This window comes from Marmota monax, unplaced genomic scaffold, assembly GCF_021218885.2.
Source record: "Marmota monax isolate L192 unplaced genomic scaffold, Marmota_monax_Labrador192_F-V1.1 WCK01_AAM20220418_F8-fsc00038, whole genome shotgun sequence".
Lineage (NCBI taxonomy): Eukaryota > Metazoa > Chordata > Mammalia > Rodentia > Sciuridae > Marmota > Marmota monax.
In genome coordinates this window covers 197,457-224,995 of record NW_026692498.1, presented here as the reverse complement: position 1 = coordinate 224,995, position 27,539 = coordinate 197,457, and the positions used below count along the sequence as shown (strand labels likewise).

The following is a 27,539-nucleotide window of genomic DNA, read 5'->3' as shown; positions in this document are numbered from 1 at the left end:
CAGAACTTCATTCCAGGAACATGGCTGTGATGCGCCACCACCTGGTGGCTCTGGAGAGTTCAGGGGCTGTGGTGGACTGGCTGGGCCCTGAATGTGGACCTGAGCTCCTGCTGCTGTTGACCAGACTGTGGAGTCTCCCAGGCCTGGGAAAAGACCCCAGGACCCCCACAGCCCGAACAGGAGGGATCAGCTGAGAGGTACTGATTTGGGTTCCTGGACAGAAAGCACCGCCCACCTGGTCCTTCCTCCCACTCTGCCCTGGAGAAATTTGATCCTCAGGATTTAGTTCCACCCCTCAACACTCTGCAAATCACCAGCTCACAACAGCCAGGAAACGAAACTTCTGAGAAACTGAAAGTACTCGGGAAAGGGTGGGCCAGACAGCAACCCTCCAGCCACTCTGCAGCTGGGCTCCTGTGAGCAGCATGAACCAGGCTCCCCACACCGTCTTGATGTACCCCAATGCTGGGCGCCCCACACACTATGAGAAGTTCCAGGAGGAACAAGAGGTGGCCGTGCTGGGGGCACCCCAGGGCTCAGCTCCCATGACAACCACCGTGATCAACATGCCCAGAGACATCTCTGTGCCCGACCATGTGGTCTGGTCCCTGTTCAACACGCTCTTCATGAACTTCTGCTGCCTGGGCTTCATAGCCTTCGCCTACTCCGTGAAGGTGTGTGTGCTGTGGGGGGGCTGGGCAGTGGGAGGGGCGGGGGGGGGAAGTGCATGGGAGGCTGACACTCCACCTGCACCTGGGGTGTGTGGGTCTGTGTGTGCTGGGGAGCTGCTGTGGATCACCCCTAGGGCTGGTGTCCATTGACCCTGTGTGCCCTCCTCTTTCTGGGTAAGTGTGGGGGCATTAGGGGATCTCCCAGGGCAGGCACAGGAGGGAGCAGCCTGGGAATCTGGGGTCACTCTTGTCCCCATCCCCAACCCAGAGGACTTCTCCCTATGCCCAATGGCAGAAATACCCACTGCACACTGCAGAGTGTGGCACCCCAGGCTGTCTCCCAAGCTGGGGTGAGCAGCCAGCACTGGGGCCTGCTGCACAGTCTGAGTGTGTGAAAGGCAAGGGCAGAGAGGACCCTGGGGGCCTGGGCCTAGCACCTGCCTCTCCCCTGACCCTCTGCATCTGGTCTCCCCAGTCTAGGGACAGGAAGATGGTGGGTGACATAACTGGGGCCCAGGCCTTCGCCTCCACTGCCAAGTGCCTGAACATCTGGGCCCTGATCTTCAACATCATCCTGACCATCGGCGCCATCGTGATTCTCATCATCTTCTCGGCAGCGATTGTCCAGGCTATTTCACAGATGATAAACCATCCTGGGGGCTTCTAGTCTTGCCATGTCCTGACCCCCTAGCTGGCCCTGCACCCTGGGCAGAGGCCCTGCCCCTGCACTCCACGCTTTCTGAAGCATTATCACGCACCCATCTGTCCACAGTGGGATTCAATAAAGTGCATTGTACTCGGGTGTGCTGTGATCTCGCCTGGGGAGGGGTCTGCTGGCAGTCACAGCCTGGTGCAGGATCTGAACCCCTCTCCCTCTGCTGTCTGGCCTCCTGCTGTGGGCAGCAGCTGACCAGGATCCTGGGTGTGGCTCTCTACAACCTCTGAGCCCTGACCAAGGGAGCACTGTGTCCTGAGTCCCCTTGCCCTCTATCACCTCTTTGGGTTCTGGGGTGGATGTGTGTAGCCCTGGCCTTGTTGCATGGATGGGGGCTCCTGTGTCTCTAGAGAGTGGTGACAGAGAGAGACCCTGCCAGGGCCTCCTGACCCAGCCACGTCTGGCTCCATCCTGGCTGCTGCTTCCTCCTGTCCACTGGGCACTATCCATTCTCCTGTTTCATGGGGAGCCGCCAGTGGCTGGCAGAGGGGCAGAGACCTCAGTTGTGGGCTCACTGCAGAAGGAAGTGTCAAACCTGGTGACCTCCCAGGGATGTTGGGGCAGACTCTGAGAGCTCCAGTCCAATTGCCTGAACCCCTGCTGTGCTGGCTCAGGAATATGTCTCTGCAAGATGGGGACCCAGGGCCCTGGGTGTGAGTTCTAGCTCTAGTTCTAGAGTTGCCCACACACTATGGAGCTGGGCCTTCCTCCCACGTGGCTCCACAGGGTCCTGCCAGGGCCTGGGAGGACAGTTCCTTCTGCTCAGAACCTTGGAGCAGTGACCCTTCAAGCTGAAGCCTGTCTGCTCTGTCCTGAGGGTCACCTGCAGATCCACCTGCCAAGTTCCTAGGCCCCCCGGCCTGTGCCCACCAGTGCCCCAGATCTGGAGTCTCTCAAGCGAATCGCTGTACTTGTGCCTGGTCCGCAGACAGAGTGCTCTCGCTGTCCCTGGGTGCCAGGTGTTGGAGCCAGAGGAGCCTGAGAGGGTCACCTGGGTGGATGGAAGCTCCTGAGCAGAGAGCACCTTCTGCAGGCTGAAGCCCAGCGGCGCCCCCTGCCGGCCACGGGCACAACCCGCAGGGATGAATAAAGATGGACTGGCAAGACCCAGAACGTTTCCCAGCCCAGATTTGGGGTGGGGTCCCCATAGGAGGGCAGAGGGGAAGACCCAGCTGGTCTTGGACTGAGGGTGGTCTGGCCGCTCGTGGGTGCGCACTCCTCAGGTCCCTGTAGGCAGCCGGCACTGCAAGGCCCAAAGTGAACTTGGAAGTGTCCTCCTCCGCGGGGCAGAGTGAGTAGCCAGCTAAGAAGACTTTCCCTGGAAGGGAACTTGTCCGGGGCTGTTCATGCGGAGAACGGAATGTGCTCCCGCCAGGAGCAGTGGCTGATAGGCCGGCCCAAAGAAGGTCAGCAGGGTCCACTGGGCATGGCGTGTTCTGGGGGTGCCTGGGCATGGGCAGGACTGATGAGGTCTAGGCCTCTTTGCCTTGCGGAGGGGCTATGGAGTGGGGAAACGGCCCTAGGACTCGCAGGCGGGTGGGTGCAGAATTGCTGGTCACCCTGGGGTGAGGGCCATGGGGGCATCCTCGCTGGGAGCGGTACACACAAGATTTGCCCACGCTGGCGTATGTCTCAGCCCCAATCCTGAAAATCAAATGGGGCACCGTCTGACCTCACAGGGAGGCACAGGTGGACCGCGCGTGGTGGTAAGCTGAGTCACCGCTAGAAGGGGTCTTCGAGCAGTCTTATCGGCGGAAGTCCCAACCCAGGCAGCTCTTCTGGCCAGAATCCAGGTGGGAGGAAAAGACGGGGGCCTCACACATGGACAGAGGTGCTGCCACCCCGACCACATACCAAGCCCTGGAGCCTGCAGAAGAGCCGAGGGCCCCTTCCTAGTCAGAGCCAGCCCTGGTCTCCCCCGCCAGCACACCGCACTCCCAGAACCCAACTTGCCTTCCCCAGGGATTTTGGGGTGCATTTCAAACCCACTTGGGCGGTTTAGGCAGCAAAGAGCTGCAGGACGTGTCTCAGTCCCACGACACGGCGTGGATTTGAGCGACGGGGCTAGGGTGACTCAGTACAATGACCTCCAGGGACTCCCAAGGATACCCTGGGGGGACACGTGGAGAAGTCATCACCCCGACCCTGGGGCTCCCGGAGACTTGCAAGGGGTGGTCGCCAGAGCGGAGGCGGAGATCGGAGGCTGTGTCCACGTGCATTAGGAGGGTCACTAGCGCCGGCGGGCGGAAGCGCCAGGGACTGGGTTTGGCGAGCGAGGGGTGCGTGGAAGGACCACCGCCTCCTCAGTCTCCGGTCACTTGACCGCGGTGCTGAGGTCGGCGGCGGCAGGGACCGGTCCTGGGCGAGCCGCTGGGGTAGCATCTCGTGTTCCTGTGCACCAGAGTCCCCTTGGTCTGCGTCCCTGGGTCCCCTGGAGTAGGAGTGCTGCTGAGGGACTGGAGGGCTCAGGCCCAGCCTGTCTGGGCTGTGCAGGGGAAAGAGCAGTAGGCAGCCAAGAGCTCTGGGCCTCTTTGGGGGGCCGATCAGCCAGTGCTCTTAGGGGAGGCAGGCCGTCCAGCTCCCACCTCAGCAGTCTCCAGGGCAAGGTCAGCCCAGGGGTGCCCCTAAGGTCACCACCACTCAAGGCCAGACACAAAACTAAACTCAAACCCAGGTCTCAGGTGTGACTGGGCAGAGTTTTGTTTTCTCCTGAAGGCCAGAGACCCTGAGCTACTGTCCCACCTCTGGGCTGTGTGGGCTCCCTGATTTCTGTTCCTAGGGACTTCCTGGAGGCCTGGGGCCACAGGAAGTTCAGTCTCCTTCTGCCTGCAGCCACCAAATACGGGGAAAGCCAGATGCCACCTGGCACTGAGCACCCACAGCAAGAAGTCAGGAACTTGCAGAACCTGGGACATGCATGCGACAGCAGAGGGAGAGGGGTTCAGATCCTGCACCAGGCAGGGACTGCCAGCAGACCCCTCCCCAGGCGAGATCACAGCACACCCGCGTACAGTGCACTTTATTGAATCCCACGGTGGACAGATGGGTGCGTGTAAATATTTCAGAAAGCGAGGGGTGCAGGGGCAGGGCCTCAGCCCAGGGTGCAGGGCCAGCTAGGAGGGTCAGGACATGGCAAGACTAGAAGCTCCCGGATGGTTTATCATCTGTCAAATAGCCTGGACAATCGCTGCTGAGAAGATGATGAGAATCACGATGGCGCCGATGATCAGGATGATGTTGAAGATCAGGGCCCAGATGTTCAGGCACTTGGCAGTGGAGGCGAAGGCCTGGGCCCCAGTTATGTCACCCACCATCTTCCTGTCCCTAGACTGGGGAGACCAGATGCAGAGGGTCAGGGGAGAGGCAGGTGCTAGGCCTAGGCCCCCAGGGTCCTCTCTGCCCTTGCCTTTCACACACTCAGACTGTGCAGCAGGCCCCAGTGCTGGCTGCTCACCCCAGCTTGGGAGACAGCCTGGGGTGCCACACTCTGCAGTGTGCAGTGGGTATTTCTGCCATTGGGCATAGGGAGAAGTCCTCTGGGTTGGGGATGGGGACAAGAGTGACCCCAGATTCCCAGGCTGTTCCCTCCTGTGCCTGCCCTGGGAGATCCCCTAATGCCCCCACACTTACCCAGAAAGAGGAGGGCACACAGGGTCAATGGACACCAGCCCTAGGGGTGATCCACAGCAGCTCCCCAGCACACACAGACCCACACACCCCAGGTGCAGGTGGAGTGTCAGCCTCCCATGCACTTCCCCCCCCCCGCCCCTCCCACTGCCCAGCCCCCCCCACAGCACACACACCTTCACGGAGTAGGCGAAGGCTATGAAGCCCAGGCAGCAGAAGTTCATGAAGAGCGTGTTGAACAGGGACCAGACCACATGGTCGGGCACAGAGATGTCTCTGGGCATGTTGATCACGGTGGTTGTCATGGGAGCTGAGCCCTGGGGTGCCCCCAGCACGGCCACCTCGTGTTCCTCCTGGAGCTTCTCATAGTGTGTGGGGCGCCCAGCATTGGGGTACATCAAGATGGTGTGCGGAGCCTGGTTCATGCTGCTCACAGGAGCCCAGCTGCAGAGTGGCTGGAGGGTTGCTGTCTGGCCCACCCTTTCCCGAGTACTTTCGGTTTCCCAGAAGTTTCCTTTTCCTGGCTGTTGTGAGCTGGTGATTTGCAGAGTGTTGAGGGGTGGAACTAAATCCTGAGGATCAAATTTCTCTAGGGCAGAGTGGGAGGAAGGACCAGGTGGGCGGTGCTTTCTGTCCAGGAACCCAAATCAGTACCTCTCAGCTGATCCCTCCTGTTCGGGCTGTGGGGGTCCTGGGGTCTTTTCCCAGGCCTGGGAGACTCCACAGTCTGGTCAACAGCAGCAGGAGCTCAAGGTCCACATTGAGGGCTGGGCCAGTCCCATTGGGTCCCTCTACTCCCAGCTCCCTAAGGGTGTTCTGGAAGCCCACAGCCCATGGTTGACATAGCAGTAAAGGTCAGGCCGTCAATGGAGACAATCCATGGTGGGGGTCGAGAGTGTGGGGAGTGGTTATCAAAGGGAGAACAAAGGTGCACCTAGTACACCAGAAGAAATAGAAGACATTGATTAATAAAGGAGAAGAGTTCTGAAGACTACAAAAAAGGCAAGTCCACCCTGTCTCGTGGACACTCAGCTCTGGGGAGCCTTCTTTTTGGAGAAGTCTGTCTCCATCACTTTCTTAGATGAAACTTGCTTGCTGGGCTTGCCTTGTCTCTTGTCTGGTGTTCAGTCTTTGACTGTGGGGAACAAGGACCCCATCTCCACCAGACCTGCATCACTGTCCTGGGCCTCCTGTGCTGAAGCCTCTGATGAAGGTGGAGTCTGGGGAGACTTGAGCCCTGCCGTGCCTCCTGCCCTGGGTGCCTTCCATGCCAGGGCATGTGGCTGGGGCAGAGGGGCTCAGTGCATTTGCCAGCTGCTTCCCAGCACAGAGCCACATTCCCTTGTATGCATCTCAGGTGTGGAGCTGGCCACCGGGTGACCTTGGTCATGCAGGATGAGCCCAGTGCCCCTGCTCAGGGATGGTGAGGTCCATCTGTGGTCAGGGCTACAGCTCCAGGTCAGCCTGAAGGGTCAGGTGTTCCTGCTGCCTGCCCCTGAGGGGCTGAGTTGTGGCCTAGGCCCCTGTGTGCCGCTTCTGGCTTGAACCCTGACAGCGTTCGCCTCTCTGAGGGGAAACCCTGACAGCCAGGCCCTCTCCAGGCTGCCCCTGGGCTGTCCCTAAGGATGAAGTTGAAAGAGGTGGCAGCAGCTCAGCCTCCCGGGGGGCCTGGGGCAAGAGGTGAGGTGCAGAATGACCCCAAGGCACAGAGGAGAGTCGTGATAGGACTGCACCCACTAGGTCCCCGTTTGATTGGCAGCTCACCCAGTGCCCTCTCCTTGAATCCGTCTCAGGTTCAGTCCCCACAGTGGCTGTGTGCACCCTGGGCTCATGACATTGCTGAGGTCAGCATCCCTACTCTGGGCGCTCACCCAGTCTGGCCCAGGGAAGTTATTTCTGAGAATGAAACGTCTCCTGAATCCCACACTCTATGGCCACTTCCAGGCAGCCCTCCTCAGGACCTGGGGCCCCATCCACCTCCTTCTCCTGTTGGCCGTGGTGAGCTGCTAGGACTTTGCCATGTCTGGGGCTCCAGGTCCCGTGGACCCTGTCTCCCCTCACACGCAGGCTGCCCAGGGCCTGCATCCAGCTCTGCCCATGGGGAGGCTGCCCTGCCAGGGTCCTCAAGCTGCCCTGACTGGGCTAGAGAGAGGCCCCTACCCTATGCACCTGCCCCTCACAGGAGCTGCCCCCTCAAGAGGAGGCTGAGCTCTGCTCTCTCCATCATCTGGTCCCAAATGCAGCCTCTGCTGCCCCAGGGGTGAGCAGAGGGACAGGCCCTGGGAAGCAGTCCAGGAAGAGCCTCCTGCTCCACTTCCGCCCCTGCCTGTCGTGCTGCCCTTTGGGCATTCTGGCCAGCTGGTTCTAACACAGCTGTGTTTGTGGTGAGCAGTTCTGTTGAGACAGCCAAGGCTCTTCATGGGGACAAAGGGAAGACACCCTCCTGTTCTGACTCCTCCCTGGTGGCCCTGGAAAGGTCCCACCCTAACCCACACTTTGTCAGATACCAAAGGTGCCTGGTTTACCTGCCTCACACTGCACAGGGTGTCCTCAGAGCCAGGTGCCTCACTGGCTCCTCCTTCCCGCAGGTCAAGACACCTGGGTTAAAGGGCCTGCACCAGCTGAGGTCCGCCTGCGTCATGCCTCCCTAATTCACCCCAGCAGCCATTGAGCAGCTGCTTCCTGGGCTCCAGGAGTGGGCCTGGACTTCCCTGTGGAGCTGGGGCTTCCTGCCCAGGCAGAGGCCCAGCCAAGGCTCAGCTGTGAATTTGTGCTCATGCAACTCCATCTCGTCTCCATCATCACTGAGTCACAGTTCCCAGTGTCTGCATCACTGCCACCCTTGGTGTCTATCATTAGAGATGATAGGAAAAGGTGTCGAGGTAGGACCCAGGGCAATGCTCCCCTAGGGTCAGACCCTGAGCCTTCACTCAACTTCAGACACAGCCTCATGACTAGGAGGGCAGAGTCCCCAGGACAAAAGACAGTGCCATGCGATGGCTGTGGACACACCCTTACACCCGAGTCCTTCCCACAGACCATGTGGACATTGCTTGGGCAATGGACCCAAGGACAGGGGACTCCAGAGGTGCTGGGCACAGTGGACATATAGGAGCAGGTGAGGGTCTCGACACCCAGAGTGTCAACATGACTCCTTGTCCACTGGGTGCGGGGGCACCAAGGGGTCAGCAGGGTCCAGATCCAAAGTCCACTCACAGTGGGCTTCAGGCCACAGACCCTTCCAGCAGGCACTTTCCATTCCTCAAATGAGTGACTGGAACAGGAGCAACAGAGGTTGGCAGAAGCCACGCTGGGTGGGTGGCCTGCTGTGCAGGAGTCAGCAGAGTGTGGTCAGCCAGGTGAAAGGGCCCGGGTGCTCCCCTCTAGCTACCCCCAGCCAGAGAATACTCACCCTGGTAGAGCCATGAACAGAGCCTCCTGGGTCAGGCACTGGCCATCTGCCCTCCGCCCCTTTGCCAGTCTGGTCCTGCAGGAGAGAAGGCTCTGGTGGAGGAGCGTGGACTGCTGCAGACCCGCCCCAGGGAGCCCAGGAATAGCAGAAAGCCAGGTGGGGAGGTCTCGGATCTGGGTGTGCGGGCGCTGGACGTGGTGGGCTTTTCATGAGTTCTGTGCGTGCACATCCACTTCTGCTGCCATTGTTGGTGACACTTGAAGTCTTTCCTTCCCAGGTCACATCCAGCTTCTAATGTGTGGCCAACACAGAGTGATCTCCTGGACTCCCTACTCTGGACGTCTCTAATGGTTTTCCCTGGCCCAGAGCTCCTCTGTGGTCACCTTGGGTCCTTGCTGGCCTAGTGGCCACTCTTCCTCCGTTCTTTCCCTCCTTCCACAGGGCTCGGATCTTCCCTGATACACGTCCTACCCAGCACTTCCCCGGAGTTTGCATTTCACAGGATGTGGGTGGGAAGGGCGTCCCAGTTTCTTGCTGGTCAGTGTTGTGGTCATGGGCGTGAGGGGGGCCTTCGCTGTGCTCTACGCAGGTGAGGGAGGGGTGTTTCAACAGGACAACTATGGGCACGGGGCTCTAGCTCAGCAGCAGGGAGCCCCAGGAGGAGGCCTGGGCATCTTGGTCTCTGGGGGTCCCCGTGGGGGTGTGGGCCCTAGGGTTTGGCAGGAGTAAGCGTTTGGCCTAAGCATCTGGTTGGGCTTTGGGCAGCGCAGGTGTCGGGGGAATTCAGAGGCATCCTGCTCAAGAGCAGGCAGGGGCAACATGGTCCCTCAGCTGAGCGGCACTGGGCCCTGTGAGCTTGGAGCTGGAGAAAAGTCCCTCCTGGCACTACATGTGGGACGCTGGCCAAGAGGCATCTACAGCCTGAGGCTGGGGAGCCATCTCAAGAGGAGGACAGCAGGAGGAAGCCCTGAGCCCCAAAGGGACCACCCCACCCACTAGCGTTTCAGGACGGCGGAGGACCTGCCTGCCTAGGAGGTCGAGGATGGCCCAGGGGCATGTCTACGCCAACCCCTTGGAAGGCCAGGTGGCTCCTGGCAGTCCGGGCAGCACTGCTGGGGTGTGGCCAGTCCCAGATGGCTGCCTCATGGTCCCTCTCCCCTGGAGCTTTCTCCTCAGACTTCCCTCTCTGACCGATGCATCTGGCCCCCACCCTACCCGCCTCACACAGCACTGGGAGGCTGAGTCCTGGTGCATGAGGGCTGGCTGTCAGCAGTTCTGGTCGGGAGGAGGAGGCTTTGTCCAAGCCTGGAGGGCTCTGCCTCTTGCCTGTGACTGAGGCATCATGGCCACCCACAGTCCTGAGTTGGACCTGGAAGGCAGTGGGCAGCCACTGCCTCTCAGCCGTCTGACTTGGGGTCTTCCTGGGGTGGGTGGCCAGGACATGGGGGGGGCTCTGGTCGGTGGTCTGACAGTGGTCTTTCTGGGTCCCTGGGGTGAGGGTGGGGACACTGGGGCAAGAGGACCCGCCTTGCTCCCAGGCTCCAGGCTGTAATTTGTGCTATATTTAGCAAGCAGAGCTGGTGGGCAGGGAGGCAGGCCGCAGGGCTATAAGCAGACTTGGTGCCCACCCTGGAAGTGCAAGTCCCAGCAAGGAAGAGACGGCGCTGGAACCCATGGACACGTCCTACCCCCGTGAGGGCCCCCGGGCCTCCACTCCCCGCAAGGTTGACGGTGCTGCCCACACAGCCCTGGTGCTGGGACCGCCAAGCCCCCCGCCTCGCGACCACTTGATCTGGTCAGCCTTCAGCACACTCTACCTGAACCTGTGCTGCCTCGGCTTCCTGGCGCTGGTGCACTCCATCAAGGTGGGCGGAAGAGGTGGCGGGAGGGGCTGGGGGCTTCAGGGAGACTCAGGGTTGTGAGGAGGGGCTGGGGGCTGTGCGGAGAGGTCAGGGTCTGCCAGAGTGGCTGGGGGCTCGAAGGGGGCAGCTTGTGAAGGGGGCTGTGTTAGTGTGGCCACAGTTTCTCTCCAAGGTGAGAGAACCTCTGCTTCTCCACTAAGGGGGTGCTATCTATAGCAAAGCCCTGCTCCTAAAGGTGGAGACGGTCCCTTGATGATGACAGCGTCCATGGGGCCACCTGCAGATTCCCTTTCCCCAGAGGGGGACTCTCATCTGCTGTGGCTCTTTAGTGAGACCCGTGGCTTCCGTTCCTATGTGGGTTTGTGGTCTCAGCTCCCCAGAGGACTCCCTGCCTGCAGAGGGATCTTGGGAGCTGATGCTGACCTGCGATGGCCACTGGGTCCATATCTTGGACACAAGGAGCCAGGCGCCCCTTGCAGCACCCATTGGGGTGGGTGGCCATCATGACCCAAGGCCCACCAAGTGTCAAGCAGTGTGTCAAGCTGGGGACCATGGAGGAAGTGGGTCTAGCCCAGAGAGTGTCCCCTCAGGCCACACCCCTCCACCTCGATCCTGGGTCTGGTGCAGACCCTCCAGGTGCTCTGGGTGCATCTGTGGCCAGGCCTCCAGGCAGGTGTTGATCTGGCCCTTCGGCTGCCCTGCAGGCCCGAGACCAGAAGGTGGCTGGGGATCTGGAGGCAGCACGGCGATACGGCTCCAAAGCCAAGTGTTACAACATCCTGGCTGCGATGTGGACGCTGGTGCCTCCGCTGCTGCTGCTGGGGCTGGTGGTGACTGGTGCCCTGCACCTCTCCCGCTTGGCCAAGGACTCTGCGGCCTTCTTCAGCACCAAGTTTGAAGACACAGACTATGACTGACAGGCTGGGTCCTGTCCTCTCCTGTCCCTGGACCCCAACCCTTGAAGGCCTTGAGCTGGATGCTGGCTCTCATAGGGCCTTGAGCTGTGCCGTCCCCTGACCCTGGAGGCCCCTGGCGGCCCCTGGCCCAACCTGGCTACCCAGTGCTGACCATTCAGACCCCAGGGACCTGGCCCTAACCCTGAGGGTCCCTAACTCCTACCTCTGACCCTTTCCTCTTACTCACCAGGCTCCAACCTCCATCACAATTAAAAGTGCCAGGTCCCTGACATGCCTCCAGGGCCTCCTTCCTGGCTTCAGTGTGGGGGGGTGCTGCGGGGGTGGCTGCTGTGGGGACTCCCCCAGGCCCACCCTCCCTCACCCTGCTCTGCTCAGCTGTTCCCGACTGTCCCCCTTCACTGTGCCACAGGGTGGCCTGTGGCGACGGGGTGGAGGCGCCCGAGTGTTTCAGCCTGAAGTCGGGGACACAGGCCTCTGATCCCAGCTGCCTGTGGTTTGGTGGCTTGTGTTCCGAACGGGCCCCGCCCGGCTGTGTGCTGCCCCTCCTGGTCTGTGTGTGCCTTCAAATCCCAGTGGTTTCAGCATGGTGGCGGTCTCCCTCCCTCCTGTCCCCCATCTTCCTGGGTGCAGCTGGACACTGTTTCCACCATCCACGCATGTACACAAGCGCAGGCAAGGCCCCTGGCTCCCCCTCCGTCCCTCTGTCCTCCACCCAGCTGTGCAGAAGCAGTCATGGGGATGTAGATGTGGGAAACCCCGTCGGAGCCCCTGTGCTGGGTACATGTTCCTGTACTACCTCACCTCCCTACGTACCACATGGCACCCCAACACCCCCACACAGCAAAACTGGCAGGGCCCAGCACCTGGGGACACACACCCAAACACACATGAGGCTGAGGCTGGGGTGCGGCCCCAGCACGTCACTGGGGTCTTAGCCAGAAGGACGCTCAGGGATTTGAAGACTCCACTCGGGCTCCCTCCCCAGGAAGACCCCTTTGCCTGCCAGCTCTTCCAGGGATAGAGGCAGGGGTCTCTTGTCTATTGCTCTACTTGGAGACCCCACACAGTCCCCAACCTGTGACATGCCTGAGACCCTTGCTGAAGATAGGGTGTGTGGCCCTGTGCTGGGACCTGGGGGTGGAGACGCACAGGCCCATGTTGGGCCCTGGAGAAAGTCCCACCGTGAATTAGGGTCAAGGGAAGTGTGAGACCTCTGCTTGAACTGGAATAGAGACAATATGCTGACCCTAAGCTCTGGGTTTGGTTCAAGTAGGGGTCAGCCTATGCTGGATGAAGAGGCTGGGGGCAGGCATCAACCTCTGTGTGGCTGGGAACATATCCCTAAAGGTGGGATATTTTACCAGTCCCCACGATCTCGTCAACAATGAGGAGGTTGTCTAGTCGGTGACCAGCCACTGAGGACGTGTGGCCAAGTCACTTGGGGAAGTGTTACCAGCGCCCTCTCTCCCCAGGCTCATCTTGGCAGGTTGATGGATGCTGGCCAGGCCTGTGGGCACACATACTCTCACCCCATGGGCCCATCACATGCACAGAGGTGACTGTATAAAATCACGCTCAGACAGAGCAAGTACCAGGCCACAAAATCCTATGGGTTCAGGGCCACCTGCCACCCCATTGTGATGTCTTTGCCCAATCCTGACTTTGAGGCTGCAAAAAATGAATGTCCACTCCCATTAGGACAATCCCTGGCCCACAGCAGAGAGAAGGGGCCCCCGGTCCTCAGCAGATCTGCCTTGTCACCCAGCCATAGTGTTTATAGGGCCTTTAGTGAAAAGCCTGTAGGCACCCTTGGCTTCAAGCCATGCACTGGCCTGCATGTAGTCTGCAACTTGACCCTCAGCCCCTGCCCACCTTGGCTCTGAGCTCCAGCAAGCATGCTGCTGGCTCACTGTGTCCTGGAGGCCTGGTGTCCAGGGATCCCTGCCTCTGCACTCCACACTTTCTCTTGGGGTGGCCGTGAGAACCCTCCTTTCAAATCTCCTGGGTGTGGAGGCAGCTGGCTAAGGCCATGAGTGTCCCAGCCGGAGGGGCTGAGGACGGGAGACAGGAGACAGGCCCTGGGATTCCCACATCTAGGGCTGCCTGAAGCCCAGGAGGGCTCTGCCTGGTGTCTGCTGGGTGAAGAGACTGACTCTCAACTGCGACCAGGGGGCAGTGGCAGGACACAGCAAGGAGCGGAGGCAGGCGCGATGGGACCACCCGGCTCCCAAGCTGCTGCACTTGCCTGCAGGTGAGGTGGAAACTCGACATCACACAACCCCACTTTCAGAAGAAGGTATAGGCCTTTATAGGAGCAAAGCTCTGCCCAGCACTGAGTGGACTCTGCAGGTTGTCTGGTGCCGGGTCTGGACCTCACCAGTGTCTCAGCTCCAGATGCCTTCTCAGCTCGTTCTAGGGAAGTCACTGTGAGCCACCCCAGGCTTGAGGACGTGGGAGCTGCTGCCAGGCAGAGTCTCTGTCTTTGAACAGCCGCCTGTCACAGCCTGGCCTGGGATCAAGGCCTGGAACCCAAGCACATTTGAGTCTAGTCCCTCTGGTGGCCAGTGGGGAGTTGAGGGTCTTGCTCTAGCACCCCAGTCCTATCCTCCAGCAATGGCACCCCCTTCCCTTCTCATAGGCCATGGGGTTGAGGACGGGCTGCCCACCCCACCCCACAGTGCCAGAGGCCATCTGACATGGAGTCAAGAGGAGTCAGTGATGACACCCGTGCGCCCCTGGTCCAGCCCTGCCTGACCACAGCTGCACTGAGGGGAAAGCTCAATTCTGGTAAAGCGGTAGCCGACAGTCCTGGGCAACTGCGCCGGGGTGGAGCCCCTTCCTCCTCACCCTCACCCTGCCAGTAACTCCCCTCACGGGCCCCGTGACCAGAGTCTAGGTGGGTGTGAGTGTGGACACTCAGGCCCTGGCTGCAGGGGCCCTGGAAAGTGCCTGGGGAGCAAGATGGGGCACTGAGAGACGGGGTGCCAGGTCAGATGAGGTGTGGAAAACTGCCTGCCCGTGGAGTCGAGGCTGGGGAGGGGCTCAAGCCAGGCAGACCGCCTGGGACTGGGGGAGAGCTGGGCGAGGAGCAGGGGCAGTGATGAAAAGCGGGGTTCAGGAGACATTTCTGAAGCCAGCAGCCCTGGCCATTCAGGGGCAGGGTTCCGGGGGAGGGCCTGGGGGCTGAGGGCTGCAGGATGTCCCAGAGGCTCTGTAGCAGAGGTCTCTGTCTTCAGAGCTTCTCCTGGGAAATTCTTGGAGTCAGAGCTGCAGGCAGCTCTGGGAGTGATCTTTGTATGCGGCCAGCTGAGTGGGGAAAGGAGGCCTTGTGTCCTGCAGGGAGAGAGGGGCGCCCTGTAGGTACACACTGGCATCCCGGTCTCATCACTCAGACCTCTACCTACCTGGCAGCAGAGGCAGCCGAACCTGTGATGGCCAGAGCTCAGCCTCCAACAGAGGGGCCCAGGGCCCAGCCTGGGCCGTGACCTCAACTGTCATGGAGTCCTCGGAGATGATAAAGTTGAGCTTGTTCCCCTGGTAGGAGATGCCAGAGACACACACTCCGGAGACCCCCGCTGGACACAGGGGGTCAAAGGTCATGCCTGCCCGGGTGACCCTGCAGGGAGAGCTGTGTGAGAAGGGAGGGGCAGGGGCCCACCCTCGGTGCCACCCGGCACTCACCTGAGGCCTGTGGTTCCGAAGAGTACCGCCTGCAGGAAGCCCCCCATGCCTGTCAGGAAGTTCACTGCACCCGACCCGTCTGCATTCTCCGTCCACACCTGGAGGTCACGGGCCGTCAGTGCCAGGGACCCCAGGACACTGGACCTCCTGGGGCTGCCATCCCAAGGTCAGGCAGGAACTGCCAGGGCAATGATTCCTCTGTGACCATACCTCCCCCCATGGACACTGGCAGCAGAGTGGTCAGTAAGAGGGCCCTGGACGGGAGCCAGGCTGACCTTGAAGGGCTCAGTGACATTGGTCAAACTCCTGTCCAGAAGCCTTCGTGCCCTCAATGGGTCCTTCAACTCCATCCAGCCCACTGCAAACATGCTCTGGGGTCAGAGTTCAGAGTTCAGTGGGGTGAAACCCAGCTTATGGAGAGAAAGACCGAGGCTGGTAAGGTGGGGCCACTCCCCAGGCTTCTCACCCAGGTCATGGCTGGGCCCTGGGGGGATGTCACAGCCTCGTACATCTCCAGGTTCTTCCTGCGGACGTCAGGACTCAGGGGGAAGGGGACCGGGTACCCCAGGAGCACGACATCAGCCTGCTTCACTTCCTCTCCTGGGGAAGATGCTGCTGTTGAGGGCACATCAGGGTGGATGCACGGGTCTCCGGCCAGGCAGAAGGGCCCTTGGCAGAAGTCAGGGTCCACTCACCAGGCTCATACCCATCAAATTCAGGGTGGAAGTTCCGCTCCGGGTCAAAGGGCACCTTGATCTTATCAGCCACCACCAGCCACTGGTTAGGGACAGGCAGACCCAGGTCCTCGGCCAGACCAGCTGCAAAGTGCAGACTGTAGAGAGAGGACAGGCTGCAGCCTCAGTGCTTCTGGCTGGCCCTGCTTGCCGGGGTGGGGCTGGGGCACGGTCTAGAGGCTGACCTGGTCTGGACCAGGACGTTGGTGTAGGTGGAGTTGTTGACTCCTGAATGGAACTCATCAGGGGGCATGACTCCTGGGCACACAGGTCCGGACAGTGCTCGGCACAGGCTGCCTGCCCCCCAGCAGTCCCTCCTCCTGACCATTTCTCCCAGGGGTCACCTCACCTCTCAGGTGGTACTGCTTCTCCCTGGAGCTCCACTCTACACGGCTGCACCAGAACTCAGCGACAGCACTGACCACATCCCAGCCACCAGCCTCCCGGAAAAGCTGCAGATCCTGGGGGCCAAGGGTCCTATGTGTGCTGAGTGCCCACCCATCCAGGGCCCAGAAAGGAAGGCCTGGCTCCCAGATGCTCTCTTGTGACAGCAGGCCTAGGGTGGCAGGGCTGGTGGATGGAACACCTCACCTGGGTGGTGTCGTAGTACAGCTGGAAGGCCAACAGGACGGCCCCGTTGATGTGGATCTCCTGAGCCCCATAAATGTCCTCAGGGCAGACCTCCAGGCCAGAGCCTGCACTCTCCCAAGCAAACTTGGCTCCCTGTGGGGGAGAGGGCAGACGCTACCCAACCTTAGCCTTTACCCCATGGGACCTTGTGGAAGGGCAAAAAGAGGAGGAGGTGGGGGCTCTGGAGCCACTGCACGTTCCTCCGTGGGCCAGGAGGCTCTTGCCCAGTTCTTTCTGTGTGTGGACCCTACGGTGGGCCCCACCGGGTGGTGCCCAGGCTTCCTCACCTGGTAGCCCAGGTTCCGGGCGTTTTCCAGGGCCCCACTCAGTGTCCTGATGCGGTACTCCAGGATGGCCCTGGCAGCCTCTGGGTGGAATATCAGGATATTTGGGAACATCCAGAGATCCTGAGGACAGTCCTTGTTCTGGAGCTGGAAGGGCTTACACCTTCTCCTCCCCCTCCTTCCACATCCTGCCCTGGCTGGGCCATTGCTGCACCCTCTCGGCCTCTTGGAGGCCTGCTGCCTCCTTCCGGGTTCTTCCTGATGACCATCCAGATCTACCAGCCCCTCCCCAGCCTTCCACTTCCCCTCCCTAGCCAGCAGGTGAGTTCCCAGGCCCGAATCTAGGCACAGGCCCCCACAGGAGGAGCCTGCTCTCTGCCTGCTGCTTGCCTGACCTCAGCCTCCCTAGCCTCGCCCATAAAATGAGAGTCAGGGCTGACTTGGGAGGCACAGGAGGAAGCACTCTGCGCACCTCCTTGCCCGGTGCCAATCAGCCTCCTCACGCCCGCACCCTCAGCTTATTCTGACCCCACCCCTTGCTCTTCTCCTCCTGGGGTCTTCCCAGAATGGGCCTCTGTGTCACTCCCTGATTAAATGTCCCTGGTTTCCTTGCCCTCAGGTAAACTCTCGGCCCTGTGCCCTACTGCTCCTCCCATCTAGTGGAGCCCCTGCTGCAAGTACCACAGGCGCTGCCATGTGCATCTTCTGGTGCTCCTGCCTGGCTCGCTCTCCAACGGATCCCCGCACTGCCGAGATACCACCTCCTCAGGAAGCCCTCCCCTCGGCACAGCCCTGTGCTGGCCCATCCCAACCCCGATCCCCGTGCCACCCTTAGTGCGGTGGTGGTGTGGGAGGACGTGTACCTGATCCCAGAAGACGTGGCCCCAGTAGCACTCCTCCTGGCTCCCATTGGAGAGGCCCCCGGGGCTGAGGCCATGACAGACATACCCTAAAGCCCCGGGTTGGGGCAGGGCACTGAGCAGGTAGTAGAGGGAGCCACGAAGGGCCTGGCGCAGGGGCAGTGGTCCTACCACATCCAGGCCACAGCCTGCCCACAGCTGGGCCCAGGACTGTGCATGGGCTGGGTATAGAGAGCCTCTGGCCTGCAGCTGCAGGGCCTCCTGGAGGTAGGCCTGGGCCTCTGCCTGGCTGCTGCCCACGACAGTCAGGAAGTCCCAGGTCCTGTTCTTCTCGTGTTCCCCAAGGGTCAATGTCAGGGGCACTGGTGTCCACAGCATGTGCACCTCCTGTCGTGGCCCCCCGGGTTGTTCAGGGGTGAGTGTGTGGCCGTACAGGTACCTGCAAGAGGGCAGCCACCTCAGGGGTGGCTCCCTCTTTAGGTTACCCTGCTGGGACTTGGGACAGAGCCCCCTCCTCACCGGAATCCCTGGAAGTCGGGCCCCAGATGCAAGTCCAGGTCTGGGCTTTCTAGGGAGAAGGATGAACGCAGCAGCACCGTGACAGGCGAGCTCCCTGCATCCAAGCGGGCAATAGACACACTGAAGGCCAGAATGTGGGGCAGCGTGCGGTGGGCATAGATGCGCTGGCAGGCCTGGAAGCTGGAGCTCCCCAGGGTGTGCAGAAAGGAGCCTGGGGAGGGTGAGAAGCTTCAGTCACTGGGGAAGCAGGGCCCCCCCCAGGCAGGCTGCAAAGCTGTGGCCTCCCAGTGCCTTGGGCCATACAGCACTGGGGCCTCCCTGGGCTGGCAGTGGTGTCCCTCAGGTTTCTGGTGGCTTCTCCCCACAGTGAGGGTGAATGCGTCCTCCAGGCCCCGCTGTACAGGACCCAGGCTCTGCCCAGGACCCCAGGAGGCCCACCCAGAGGGAGGGAAAGGGGAGAACCCAAGACGGGGTCTCTCGTGGCCTCTTTTCCTTAAAGACTGCCTACTGAAAGTGAGGTGAAGCTGGAGGGAGCTGTGCTCCACAGTGGCTGAGAGGGAGCCAGACAGTGCAGCTACCTGTGTTGGTGTCCAGGGCAAAGGTCTCCTCCATCTGCTTTTCTGTCTCTGCAGGGGCCTCCAGTTTGACGTTGAGGGGGCTGGGCAGAATTGCTCGGTGTGTGCCACCCCCAGCCCCATTGTACAAGCCACTCACATGCAGTGTGTCATGATACACACGTGTGCCCAGGTATGCATTGGTCACAGTGGCCAAGAGCCGGGGATCACTGGGCAGAGACTGGGCAGTAAATGTGGTCGGGTCTTCCCAGGCATCCTCCATGGAAGGCTCACTTAGGGGGTGACCTGGCGAAGGGGGTCAAGAGGCCGTGACTGGGTGGGCTCCCTCTTCAGACTGTAAAGTCCTCCTCAGGACTTGGCCGACCCCCTAGATGTGGTGGGATCTAAGGGCCACCCAGGAAAACACCGCACCACGGACCTCCAGGGACTCAATTCAGTCTCTAAACTTGCCCCTCAAACTCGGGCTTTAGAGCCCAGATTCTAACCTTGGCGGGTCTCCGGTCTGCTGCTCAAGCCGCCCCTTCCTGAGTTCGGAAGCCCTGACGGTGGACCGAGGAAGCTCAGCCCAGGGGCAAGCCCCCCTGGGAGGGGAGGGCGGAAGGGGCCGGCCCGGGACGCAGCGGGTGGTGCGGAAGGAGCCGGAGCTGGGGAGGGCGCGCGGGGGGACTCTGAGACTTACCGCGGCTCTTGCTCAGCCCCGATCTGCGATCTGCGTCCCTCGGTTCCCCTGGGTCCGGCTGCCCCGGGCCTGCCCGGGGGAGGCGAGCCTCACCACTGACACGTGACCAGGAAGGCCTGCGGCCCGGCCCGAGCCGCCCACGGGGCGGGGCCCGAGGCGCAGAGGGCTCGGGCCGAGGCCCCCTCTCCCCTGGGCGGCGAGGCTGTGTCTTCAGGACCTGTTGTGGTCCCGTGGGTCGTGGCTGTGGCCAGCCAGAGACCTGAGTGAGGAGTCCCTTGACCCCTGAGATGCCGGTCCGCAACGGTGGATTTAGGGGACCTCTGTGGGCTCTGGATGTGGTGTCTTCCCCTTCTCCAGATCTCGCCCTCTCCACGGTGCCCCGAGCTCGGAGACCGCATCCTCCAGCTCTCTCAGCTTGTGGCACAGTTGGTCTCCCCCTTTCCACCTGCCCACTGATGGCTCTGGGCACGTCCCTGGGCCTGTAGGTCCTCTGGTTCAGGCTCCCTGGCCGGACATACATATCTGTGTCTGTCCACCCTGCCCAGGTTCAGTGGGTCCTGAAACCTGCAACAGAAGCTCACTGAGTTGCCCAGGCTAGGGAGGAGGAATCCAGGATGTGGGGCAAGGGGCATGTTCCAGGCCTGTCCAGGACCAGGCAAGGGCCTGCGTCTGTGTGGGCTTCACTTGCCTGTCCAGGGTCTCTCTGCTCACAAGAGTTGCTCAGAGCCTGAGGGTCTCAAACTTGCCTCAGCTTTCTGAGTTGCTGGCATGACCGGCCTGCGCCCCTGTGCCTGGCTCACACGTTGTGTTTGCTGTACCATGTTTGTGAATCATCTGTGAGTCCACTGAATTGTGCATTCACACACCACGTTTTTACCGGGTCTTGTTCTTGTATAGCATACTTATTTATTGTCTGTCTTTCTGCCTAGAATAGCAGTTCCCAGGGGACAGGGGTTTTGTCTGCTTTGTGGCATGAAGGAATGGATTCATAAAGTGATTATGGAGGGAATTTCCCCTGGGAAGTGAAGGGGCTGATTCCAGGGTGCCCTCCATTTGGATGGAGTCTCAAGAGCTGGCAGAGCCCAGCTGTGCTGAGCAGAAAAGACTCAGAGTTTCTTGGGACGTCCACTATTGGCACTGGCTGGCAAGGTCAGCTCTTGCCTCCAAGCTTTCTGAGCCTCTTTCCTCTGAGGCCTAAACCCTGTCCTCCCAGGCAGGCGAGTTGGAGGAAAGACCCTACTGGGGCCCTGGTGAAAAGTAACAGAAACCAGTGGAAGTGAATCTGAAGGAGAGTTTATTACCAGTGATGGTGCTGTTGCGGCTCCCACCTGAGCCAGACATTGGCTATCTCCACCCGCCCTGGTCTCCCCTTCCATAGATCTCAGGCAGCTAGGGGACGCCTCTGGGCTCAGGCTACACTACCTCAAGGATGGCCTCAGTCCTCCCAAATTCCCAGGGAGGGCCCCACCACCTTCTGCCTACAGGGCCAGAGTGGGGGCTGAGACTCCACTTCAGGTGGAGGCCAGGTCAGAGAAAGGGTCACTCTATCAACCACTAGGTGCTCAATTCACAGGGGCTTCATCGGTATTACTATTTCAGGGGCTTTTGCAGTGGCAGTGGCTGTAGGCTGAGGTATAGATCCCAGGCCTGACCAGGAGCAGACCCCTGTCCAGGGCCTCTCTGCTCAGAAAAGTTGCCCAGAGTCTGAAGGCAGCATCCTCCTGCCTTGGGGACTAGGACTACCTCTCCACGGGGGCTCTGACCACAGTGCCTTCTACCCCGCTCTGGCTTCAGGGCCTCAGAGGACACTGTTGAATCCCCTGGGAGGCTCCGGGTGGCTGTCCAGCTCTGAGTGTATGATGACCAGATCTGGCTTTGCTGTCTTCACGGCCTGCAGCTCCTGCTGGGCCAGCTCACTCAGCTCCACAGAGGCCAGACTGCAGCCACATGCAGAGGACAGAGGGTATGGGTCAGCTGAGGGAGAGAACTCCAGGGCTGGGGGACAAGACTGGGGCACAGTAGGAGTGGGTGACGAAGGGGCTGCTGGTCTAGGCTGTGCCCAAGGCCCAAGTGACCGAGGCTGTCTCTCAGGGCCTTTGTCCTTCAGGGGAGTCAAAGGGTGTTGGGATCACTGACCACAGGATGTGCATATTTGGTCAGTATAGTGATCAGGGCCAGGGTGGGGGCCAGGGCTTCAGGGGTGGGTTCTAGGCTGGGCTCCCAGATCTGTGTCTGAGCCTGGTCACTTGGGAGGTATCTGGAGAGGCTCCTCTTGAGGGTCAGGGAGTCCCAGCATCCACCCTTCCTGGGGTTACCGGCTGTGTCCCCACACTTTGTCCACCTGAATCTACCTGAGCGTCTGTAGGCTGCATGATGGGTGCTGCAGGACTGCACACATGTAGGTCACTGTGGGGTCAGACAGCTGGCAGCCACTGAGGTCCAGGGTGGTCAGGGCAGGGCTCTGCCGGAGCATGCCTACCAGGTACTGGAGTGCTCCCGGGAGGCCAGACAGCTGCACCCTGAGAGGAGGGCTGGCTCAGGAGCTGCTGGGGGAGGGTCCCATCCCTCTGTCTCTCCCAGGCCAAGCCTCACCTGAGTGTCTGCACCCGGCACTGGGGCCAAGCCAGGCCTTCACTCAGCATACGCAGGCCTGCCTCACTGACCCTGTTGTGGAGGAGGCCTAGGTCCGTCAGGGCTGGTGCCACCTTTAGGGCCTCAGAGAGGTCTCGGCAGATGACATCGGGGAGTTTGCAGTAGGACAGCCTGTGGTCAAGAAGCTCGTGGGTCTGTGGGCCAGCCCCCGGCCACTTCTCTACATCAACTGCACAAACCAAGGTGGGCCAGACCCCACCAGCTGGGCCAAATGTGGGCATCCTTCTGGTTCCTTATATGTATTTCCAGATTGCTGTACCCGCCCCCCCACCCACTGGACTACTTGGCCATGTCGCCACTGATTCATGGGCCTCTGGTCATTTCACCATCTGGTGAGTGGGCATTCCTGATGGACAGGAATTGAACAGCTATCTCATTCTCAGTACTGTTCATGCCTCACGAAGTCTCACATCAACCCTCCAAGGTAGAGGACGCTGGTTGCATTTCACAGAGAGGAAGCATAAGCCCAGACAGACTGGCTTGTCCAAGGGCACACAGAGGCCAGGATTCACGGGCAGCCTGACCTCAGAGGGGGCACCTGATGCCTTCCTCTAGAGGGTTGGCCCAGGAGTCTCCAATGGCACCTAGCAGCCTCCTTGGAAAACAAAACAAAACAAAACAAAAAAACTCTGCCATCCTCCCACCCCCAGGTGCTGAGCCCCCTCTTTTTCCGCCAGCACCACACCTTTCCTACTAGCACCTCACTCTCTGATGGGGTGGGCCCCTGTCAGCTTTCTCCCCCCCCCCATACTCTTGTCTCTGGAGGGCATCCTGCCCCCTGGGAGGGGCTGGGGCATGGTTACTCACGTCAGGCTGCTTAGGCCGCACTGTTGGTCAGTCATGGCCTCACAAAGTGGACGCAGTGGGGAACCCAGGAGTTGTTTTGTGGAGGCTCGAGAACTGCAAGAAGAGAGGAAGTTGAGGCTGCTGCATTGCTTCAGCGCCTCCTAGACAGGGCCCTTTCTTCTCTGTAGTCCTCAGGCCTTGGTGCTTCCTCTGCCATCCCCTCGTGTTGAGCTAGGACCCCTCTACCCTGAACTAGAGTGAAACCCAGGAGGGGATCTGCAGGTCCCTAGGGCCAGCCCTGCCCATGTCCTGACATTCATCCTCTGAAAGATGCTGAACACCCAGGACAGGTGCTGAGTGGAGCTAAGTTCAAAGTAACTCTTGCACAAGCTTTGTCACAGAGGAGCTGGAAGTCTGGTGTAAGAAGCAGGCATGGGGAATGTCATGGTATAGAGTGGTCGCCAGGGCACTTCTGGGGCTAGTGGAATCCCAGGCCAGCTGAAGCAGCCAGGGCAGGCTTTCAGGATAGGCAGCAAGCAAAGTGTTGAGGGGAGGGACAGCAGGTGCACGGCTCAGGGTGCCGAGGGCATGGTGGACTCTAGAACTCTAGCTAGAGCTGGGTGGCGGTGTGCTGGAACATGGTGAGGACACCTAGTGAAGAAGAGGGGCACGGGGCCGCTGCCTTGCAAGGGGGTGAACAAAAGCAGCCCTGAGGTCCTCCCTGCCTCTGGGGGAACAGGCCTCAGGTTTGGACATGCTTCCTCAGTCCAGATAGGCCTAGGTGCACGGGCCTTCACTGCACTCAAGCTTCATGCCTACCAGGGCCTGCCAAAGGAGCAGCCCTAGCCTGGAGACTCACCCCTGCAGCCGCTTCACCAGGCTCTTCTTCTTTTTCTTCTCTTGTGCAGCCGCCAGTCCAATGTTAACCAGCCGCAGTGCCTGTCCAGCCGGGCAGCATCGCACACAGTAGCTCAGAACCTCCAGATCCATGCGACTCAGTCGCACTCGCTCCAGTGCCAGCTCTGGGAGGCTGCTAAGGGCCTGCCGCACAAAAGCATCCTCCTGTGTCTCATACAGGCAGTACAACAGCTCTAGGGGGATGTTGGGCTCCTCTATGTCCTCCTCTAGTTCCTCTGTGTCCTCCGTCCCCTCTGATGCAGTCCTGGGGCAGCCCTGTCCCTGCACCCACCGCAGGGCATCCTCCTTCACACGCTCTGGAACCACACAACCAAAGTGATGCTCGATGTCTCGGATCCGCTCTGTGCTCAGCAGCCCGAAGAGGAAGCGGGTGGTGAGCGCCAGGTGTCCACTTAGCTCCGTGTCTGTGCGCAGGAGTGACCCCACGCTACCCGTCGGTGCCCCAGGAGCCCCCTCCTCCTGAAGCATGTAGGACAGTGCTGCGAAGAACTCCTGGAAACTCTGGTCAATGAATCGGAAGATGACCTCTGTCTGCAGCACGCCTGGCATCTCCTTCTTGCAGAGAAATAGTGTCTGCACTTTGGAGCCGCGAAGCTCCAGTTTCTCCAGGTCTTTTTCGGTGAACTGCGCCTTACGCCGCAGGACGCCCTCACGGGCCAGAAGGCACAGCTTGCGCAGCTCTCTCTGCACCCAGGAACCGTCGGCACCAGTGGAGCTCAGCACGCTGGCGATGAAGAGAAGGTACACTGAAGTGGTGGTCTTGGAGGTGCGCGACAGGTCCTGGCCCAAATCCAACTGCTGGCGCAGCACGGTGCACACGATCCAACACACGAAGGGCACGAAACACAAGCCGTACAGCGTCTCATTCTCTTTCACGAAGCGATAGGCACGCTCGGCCCTCCACTCATCCTGGAAGAACTTGTAGAAGTACTTCTTCTTGTCCTTATCGGAGAAACCTCGCACCTCTGCGCACTGTGGTGAACACAGGCGGCCCTGCAGCCTCCCAGGGGCGGCCGTGCGCGTGGTCACCAGCAGGCGGGCGGAGGGCAGCAGCGCTTTGCTCAGCAGCCCGCCCAGCACCCGTGTACCGCTAGTGGCCTCAAAGGGGTCTGTGCAGGGCGCGGCCTCGGCGGTCCCGGTTGCCGGCAGCTCGTCTGCGCCATCTAGTATGAAGAGCAGCCGCTGAGGCTGCGCTAGCATCTGTCGCACGGGTGCGCCCCGATCGGGGCACTGGTCCAGGATCAGGTCAGCCAAGCTGCGTGTGCCCGACAGCTCCAGCAGCTCGTGGCATGGCATGAAGAAGGCGAAATCCACTTGGCCTTGGTACAACTTGCCCGCCGCCCAGTCATACAGGATTTTCTTGGCCGCCATGGTCTTGCCAATGCCCGCCGGGCCCTGCAGTACCACGGTCAGCGGCCGCTGGCCTTCCTGGTCCCGCTGGAACAGTCGGTTGAACGTGTGTGTGTCCGAGCGCCGTGCGCGCTCCGGCTCTGGCTCCTCCGCCAGCCCCAGCGGTGCCTCCTCCAGGGCGGCGGTCTCGGGCGCGATGAGTAGCTTCGTGAAGCGCTTGTTGATTTTCACCGAGCGGGCGTTCCTCTCCTTCACTTTGGCGTGTTGCCTCAGCACGTGCTCGCGGTATTTCTTCTTGTACTCTGGGGAAGCGACAGGGAGCGGGGCGAGAATGGGCTGGCTTTCCGGCACCCTGGGGCCGGTGCCCTCCCTGCCAGTCAGGCCTCGGTTTCCTCTAGCGCGTCCTGGCGCCTTCCCGCGCCAGCCTTCCTAGGGCCAGCAGTGGCAGCGGGACTTAGCGCTCTGAGCCTGTGCCTCCCACAGAAGACCTACCGGCCACGGAGAGCAGCGCCGAGGAGCTGGGGCCGAGCCCTGAAACGGAAACCTGAAGTGAGACTGCGCCGCCGTGTGCGGGACGCAATAGGGGGTCGAGGTCTCCCTCGAGAGCATCCAGGATCTGAGTCATAGGATTTGCAAATTTGTGGGTAAAGCGCCAGGGTTCTATAGGGGAAGCTGGAAGGAAGGCAGCGGGCGGCAAAGACCCTGAACCGGGGACCCTGGGGAACCCCCAACCAGAGCTCACGCTGCTGCCGCTGCGCCTTGAGCCGGGCCGCCACGTCGCGCACGTCGGCTCTCTTCAGGGTCTTGCGGGCCACATCCAGCGCTGGCTCTGGCCCATAAAAATGGGTCAGCTGCTCTGCTAGGTCCATAGCGTCCGCACGCTCCAGTCTCCCCCAAGGGATGCTGCGCCCGTCCATGGGAGCATCCCGCAGCTTGTGGCGGAAGCGCTTCAGCTGCTCCTGGCTCAGGTCCTCCAGCGCGGCCAGGAGCAGCTCGCGGGCCGCCGCAGCGCGGGGCTCCAAGCTGGAGGCGAGCAGGATTTATGTATGTTGCCAGGTGACCTCTGCCACACACACAGGGAGTTCTGGGTGTCCACAGTGGGCAGGGGCCCTACCCAGGGGATCTGGGCTAACGCATTGTAGAGATCCACAGGGGCAGAGGGAGAGCTCCAGACCACCTCTGCCGCCAAGCAAGGCCTGTGCTCCAACCTCCTCACTGGTGAGGAGGACTCACGTACCAGCCTTCCTGCTCCATACCCCTCCCCCCACTTCTTGTTGTCTCCCTTCCACACACCCTGCCAGGCCGGGTGAAAGGCCAAATGAGGTGTGTACCTGGGCTGTCCTCTGTCCTTTCTCGCCCTCTCTGCAGAGCCAGGGGAGGACTGGCCTCAGCAGCAGCTGTCACCTGTTCTCAGATTGTGTCCCTGCATTTCTACTTGGCTCACTGCACACACACACTCTGGGCTCTTACAGCAGGGCTAGCCTGATTCCTGGGTGGGGAGCAGACCTTGTAGCCCTCTGTGGCAATGTAGGCTCTAGAACTCTGAGCCTGGCCTGGTGGAGAAAGGGCTGGGACAAGGGAGTCAGCATAGTGAGGCCCTAGAGGGACCTCTCTCTGGAGACCCTTCTGGGATCCAGCACTCACCTGGAGCAGGAGGTCCCTGCCTCATCCATGGCGGCTTGTCTCTGGATCTAGCACTCAGAGGCGGAGTCAAGGACCAGAGAGATGACCCCTACCCAGGGAGAGCTCAAGCCAAGTCCTGGGGGTGGGAAGCTGTTCTGCGCTGTCCATTCCCCAGGTCTGGGCATCTCCGGTGCTCAGTAGGCACTGAGGTGTCCATCTGATCTGCAGCAAAGCTCCTACATGTAGGCTCTGTGGCACAGGCTGTACTGTCACCCTTTAAGTGCTGTTCTTGGTGACCTTTGATTCCCACTGCTCTTCTGTTCTTTTAGCATTCCTTACATGGGGTGTGGCATCCAGCCATAGCAGTGAGCTGCTGCTTACAGAAGCAGACCATCTGCATGGAAGAGGTGGCCAGCTCAGAACCAGTCCTCCAGCTCAGGCTGGAGATGGTGAATTCTGCAGGCGGGGTGAAGAGGGGCATCCAGGCAGAGGGAACATGATAGTGAGGGAGGGCTGTGCTGGGGGACCTTGGGGAAGGGCCCATTCTCTCCTGGGCATGAGGCAGCGTGCCACGGGGTGGGCTCTGCAGCTTCCCACTGTCCTGAGTGGGCTGATGAGAGGTTTGGACATGAGTAGTCCTTGTGACCTCTGGGACCACCAGCGACCCCACTGCCTGCGTGGAATGGGTGTGTGGGGGGTGTAAGAAGTGAGTGCATGTTTGTGTTAATGTGTCTGTGGTGGGTTACACAATGCTCCTCAAACAATCCCTGGGACATATGAGTGTCCCCTTATATCCTAAAGGGACCTTGTAGATGGGACTAAATTCAGGATCTGAGAGGGGAGTATATCTTTGGTTATCCAAATGGGCTCCAAATGTCATCTTAGTGTCATAAGATGTATGCAGAGGGTATCATCTCAGTGTCATAGGATTTGGCACAGAGGTGCTTTGGGACAGAGAACAGGAGCTAGCTCTGAAGATGGAGGAAGGGGCCAGGAACCAAGGGTTCCGGGAGCACCACTCTGGAAGCTGGAGACGTCCATGGG

The 27,539-nt window shown here is 60.6% G+C and overlaps 5 protein-coding genes across 8 annotated transcripts; 2 read left to right on the top strand and 3 right to left on the bottom strand.

The window, feature by feature from the left end:
• The first annotated feature begins 295 nt into the window (after positions 1 to 295).
• LOC124092859 (interferon-induced transmembrane protein 1) lies at positions 296 to 1,473 on the top strand. Its single transcript, XM_046444675.2, has 2 exons — positions 296 to 674; positions 1,147 to 1,473. Exons 1-2 carry the CDS (start codon positions 426 to 428, stop codon positions 1,336 to 1,338), a joined length of 441 nt encoding a protein of 146 aa, XP_046300631.1. The 5' UTR covers positions 296 to 425; the 3' UTR covers positions 1,339 to 1,473.
• Positions 1,474 to 4,388: 2,915 nt separating this feature from the next.
• Positions 4,389 to 5,580, bottom strand: LOC124092860 (interferon-induced transmembrane protein 1). Its single transcript, XM_046444676.2, has 2 exons — positions 5,190 to 5,580; positions 4,389 to 4,715 (listed from the first exon to the last, which is right to left on the bottom strand). The coding sequence occupies exons 1-2, from the start codon at positions 5,436 to 5,438 to the stop codon at positions 4,554 to 4,556; spliced, it is 411 nt and encodes a 136-aa protein (XP_046300632.1). The 5' UTR covers positions 5,439 to 5,580; the 3' UTR covers positions 4,389 to 4,553.
• Positions 5,526 to 11,655, top strand: Ifitm5 (interferon induced transmembrane protein 5). The gene is made up of 2 exons (XM_046444677.2): positions 5,526 to 10,290; positions 10,992 to 11,655. The coding sequence occupies exons 1-2, from the start codon at positions 10,099 to 10,101 to the stop codon at positions 11,202 to 11,204; spliced, it is 405 nt and encodes a 134-aa protein (XP_046300633.1). The 5' UTR covers positions 5,526 to 10,098; the 3' UTR covers positions 11,205 to 11,655.
• A 1,833-nt stretch (positions 11,656 to 13,488) lies between these two features.
• On the bottom strand, positions 13,489 to 19,292 carry Pgghg (protein-glucosylgalactosylhydroxylysine glucosidase). 3 transcript variants are annotated; one of them, XR_009226809.1, is made up of 14 exons: positions 19,167 to 19,292; positions 18,491 to 18,772; positions 17,913 to 18,123; positions 17,397 to 17,832; positions 16,537 to 16,656; positions 16,211 to 16,342; positions 15,969 to 16,080; positions 15,805 to 15,877; positions 15,581 to 15,717; positions 15,352 to 15,485; positions 15,161 to 15,256; positions 14,886 to 14,983; positions 14,609 to 14,738; positions 13,489 to 14,537 (listed from the first exon to the last, which is right to left on the bottom strand). XR_009226809.1 is itself a non-coding variant. In XM_046444669.2 (14 exons), exons 2-14 carry the CDS (start codon positions 18,747 to 18,749, stop codon positions 14,437 to 14,439), a joined length of 2,121 nt encoding a protein of 706 aa, XP_046300625.1. In that variant the 5' UTR covers positions 18,750 to 18,772; positions 19,167 to 19,291; the 3' UTR covers positions 13,489 to 14,436. The 3 variants fall into 3 exon arrangements, 2 of the variants coding, with proteins under 2 accessions (XP_046300625.1, XP_046300627.1); XM_046444669.2 differs by having other exon boundaries at positions 14,609 to 14,820; positions 19,167 to 19,291; XM_046444671.2 differs by lacking the exon at positions 19,167 to 19,292 and adding an exon at positions 18,973 to 19,108 and having other exon boundaries at positions 14,609 to 14,820.
• A 1,151-nt stretch (positions 19,293 to 20,443) lies between these two features.
• Positions 20,444 to 26,742, bottom strand: Nlrp6 (NLR family pyrin domain containing 6). Of its 2 annotated transcripts, XM_046444672.2 has the most exons (8): positions 26,517 to 26,742; positions 25,615 to 25,895; positions 25,365 to 25,403; positions 23,464 to 25,174; positions 22,626 to 22,718; positions 21,759 to 21,929; positions 21,518 to 21,685; positions 20,444 to 21,103 (listed from the first exon to the last, which is right to left on the bottom strand). In XM_046444672.2, exons 1-8 carry the CDS (start codon positions 26,543 to 26,545, stop codon positions 20,965 to 20,967), a joined length of 2,631 nt encoding a protein of 876 aa, XP_046300628.1. In that variant the 5' UTR covers positions 26,546 to 26,742; the 3' UTR covers positions 20,444 to 20,964. The 2 variants fall into 2 exon arrangements, with proteins under 2 accessions (XP_046300628.1, XP_046300629.1); XM_046444673.2 differs by lacking the exon at positions 25,365 to 25,403.
• Positions 26,743 to 27,539: the final 797 nt, after the last annotated feature.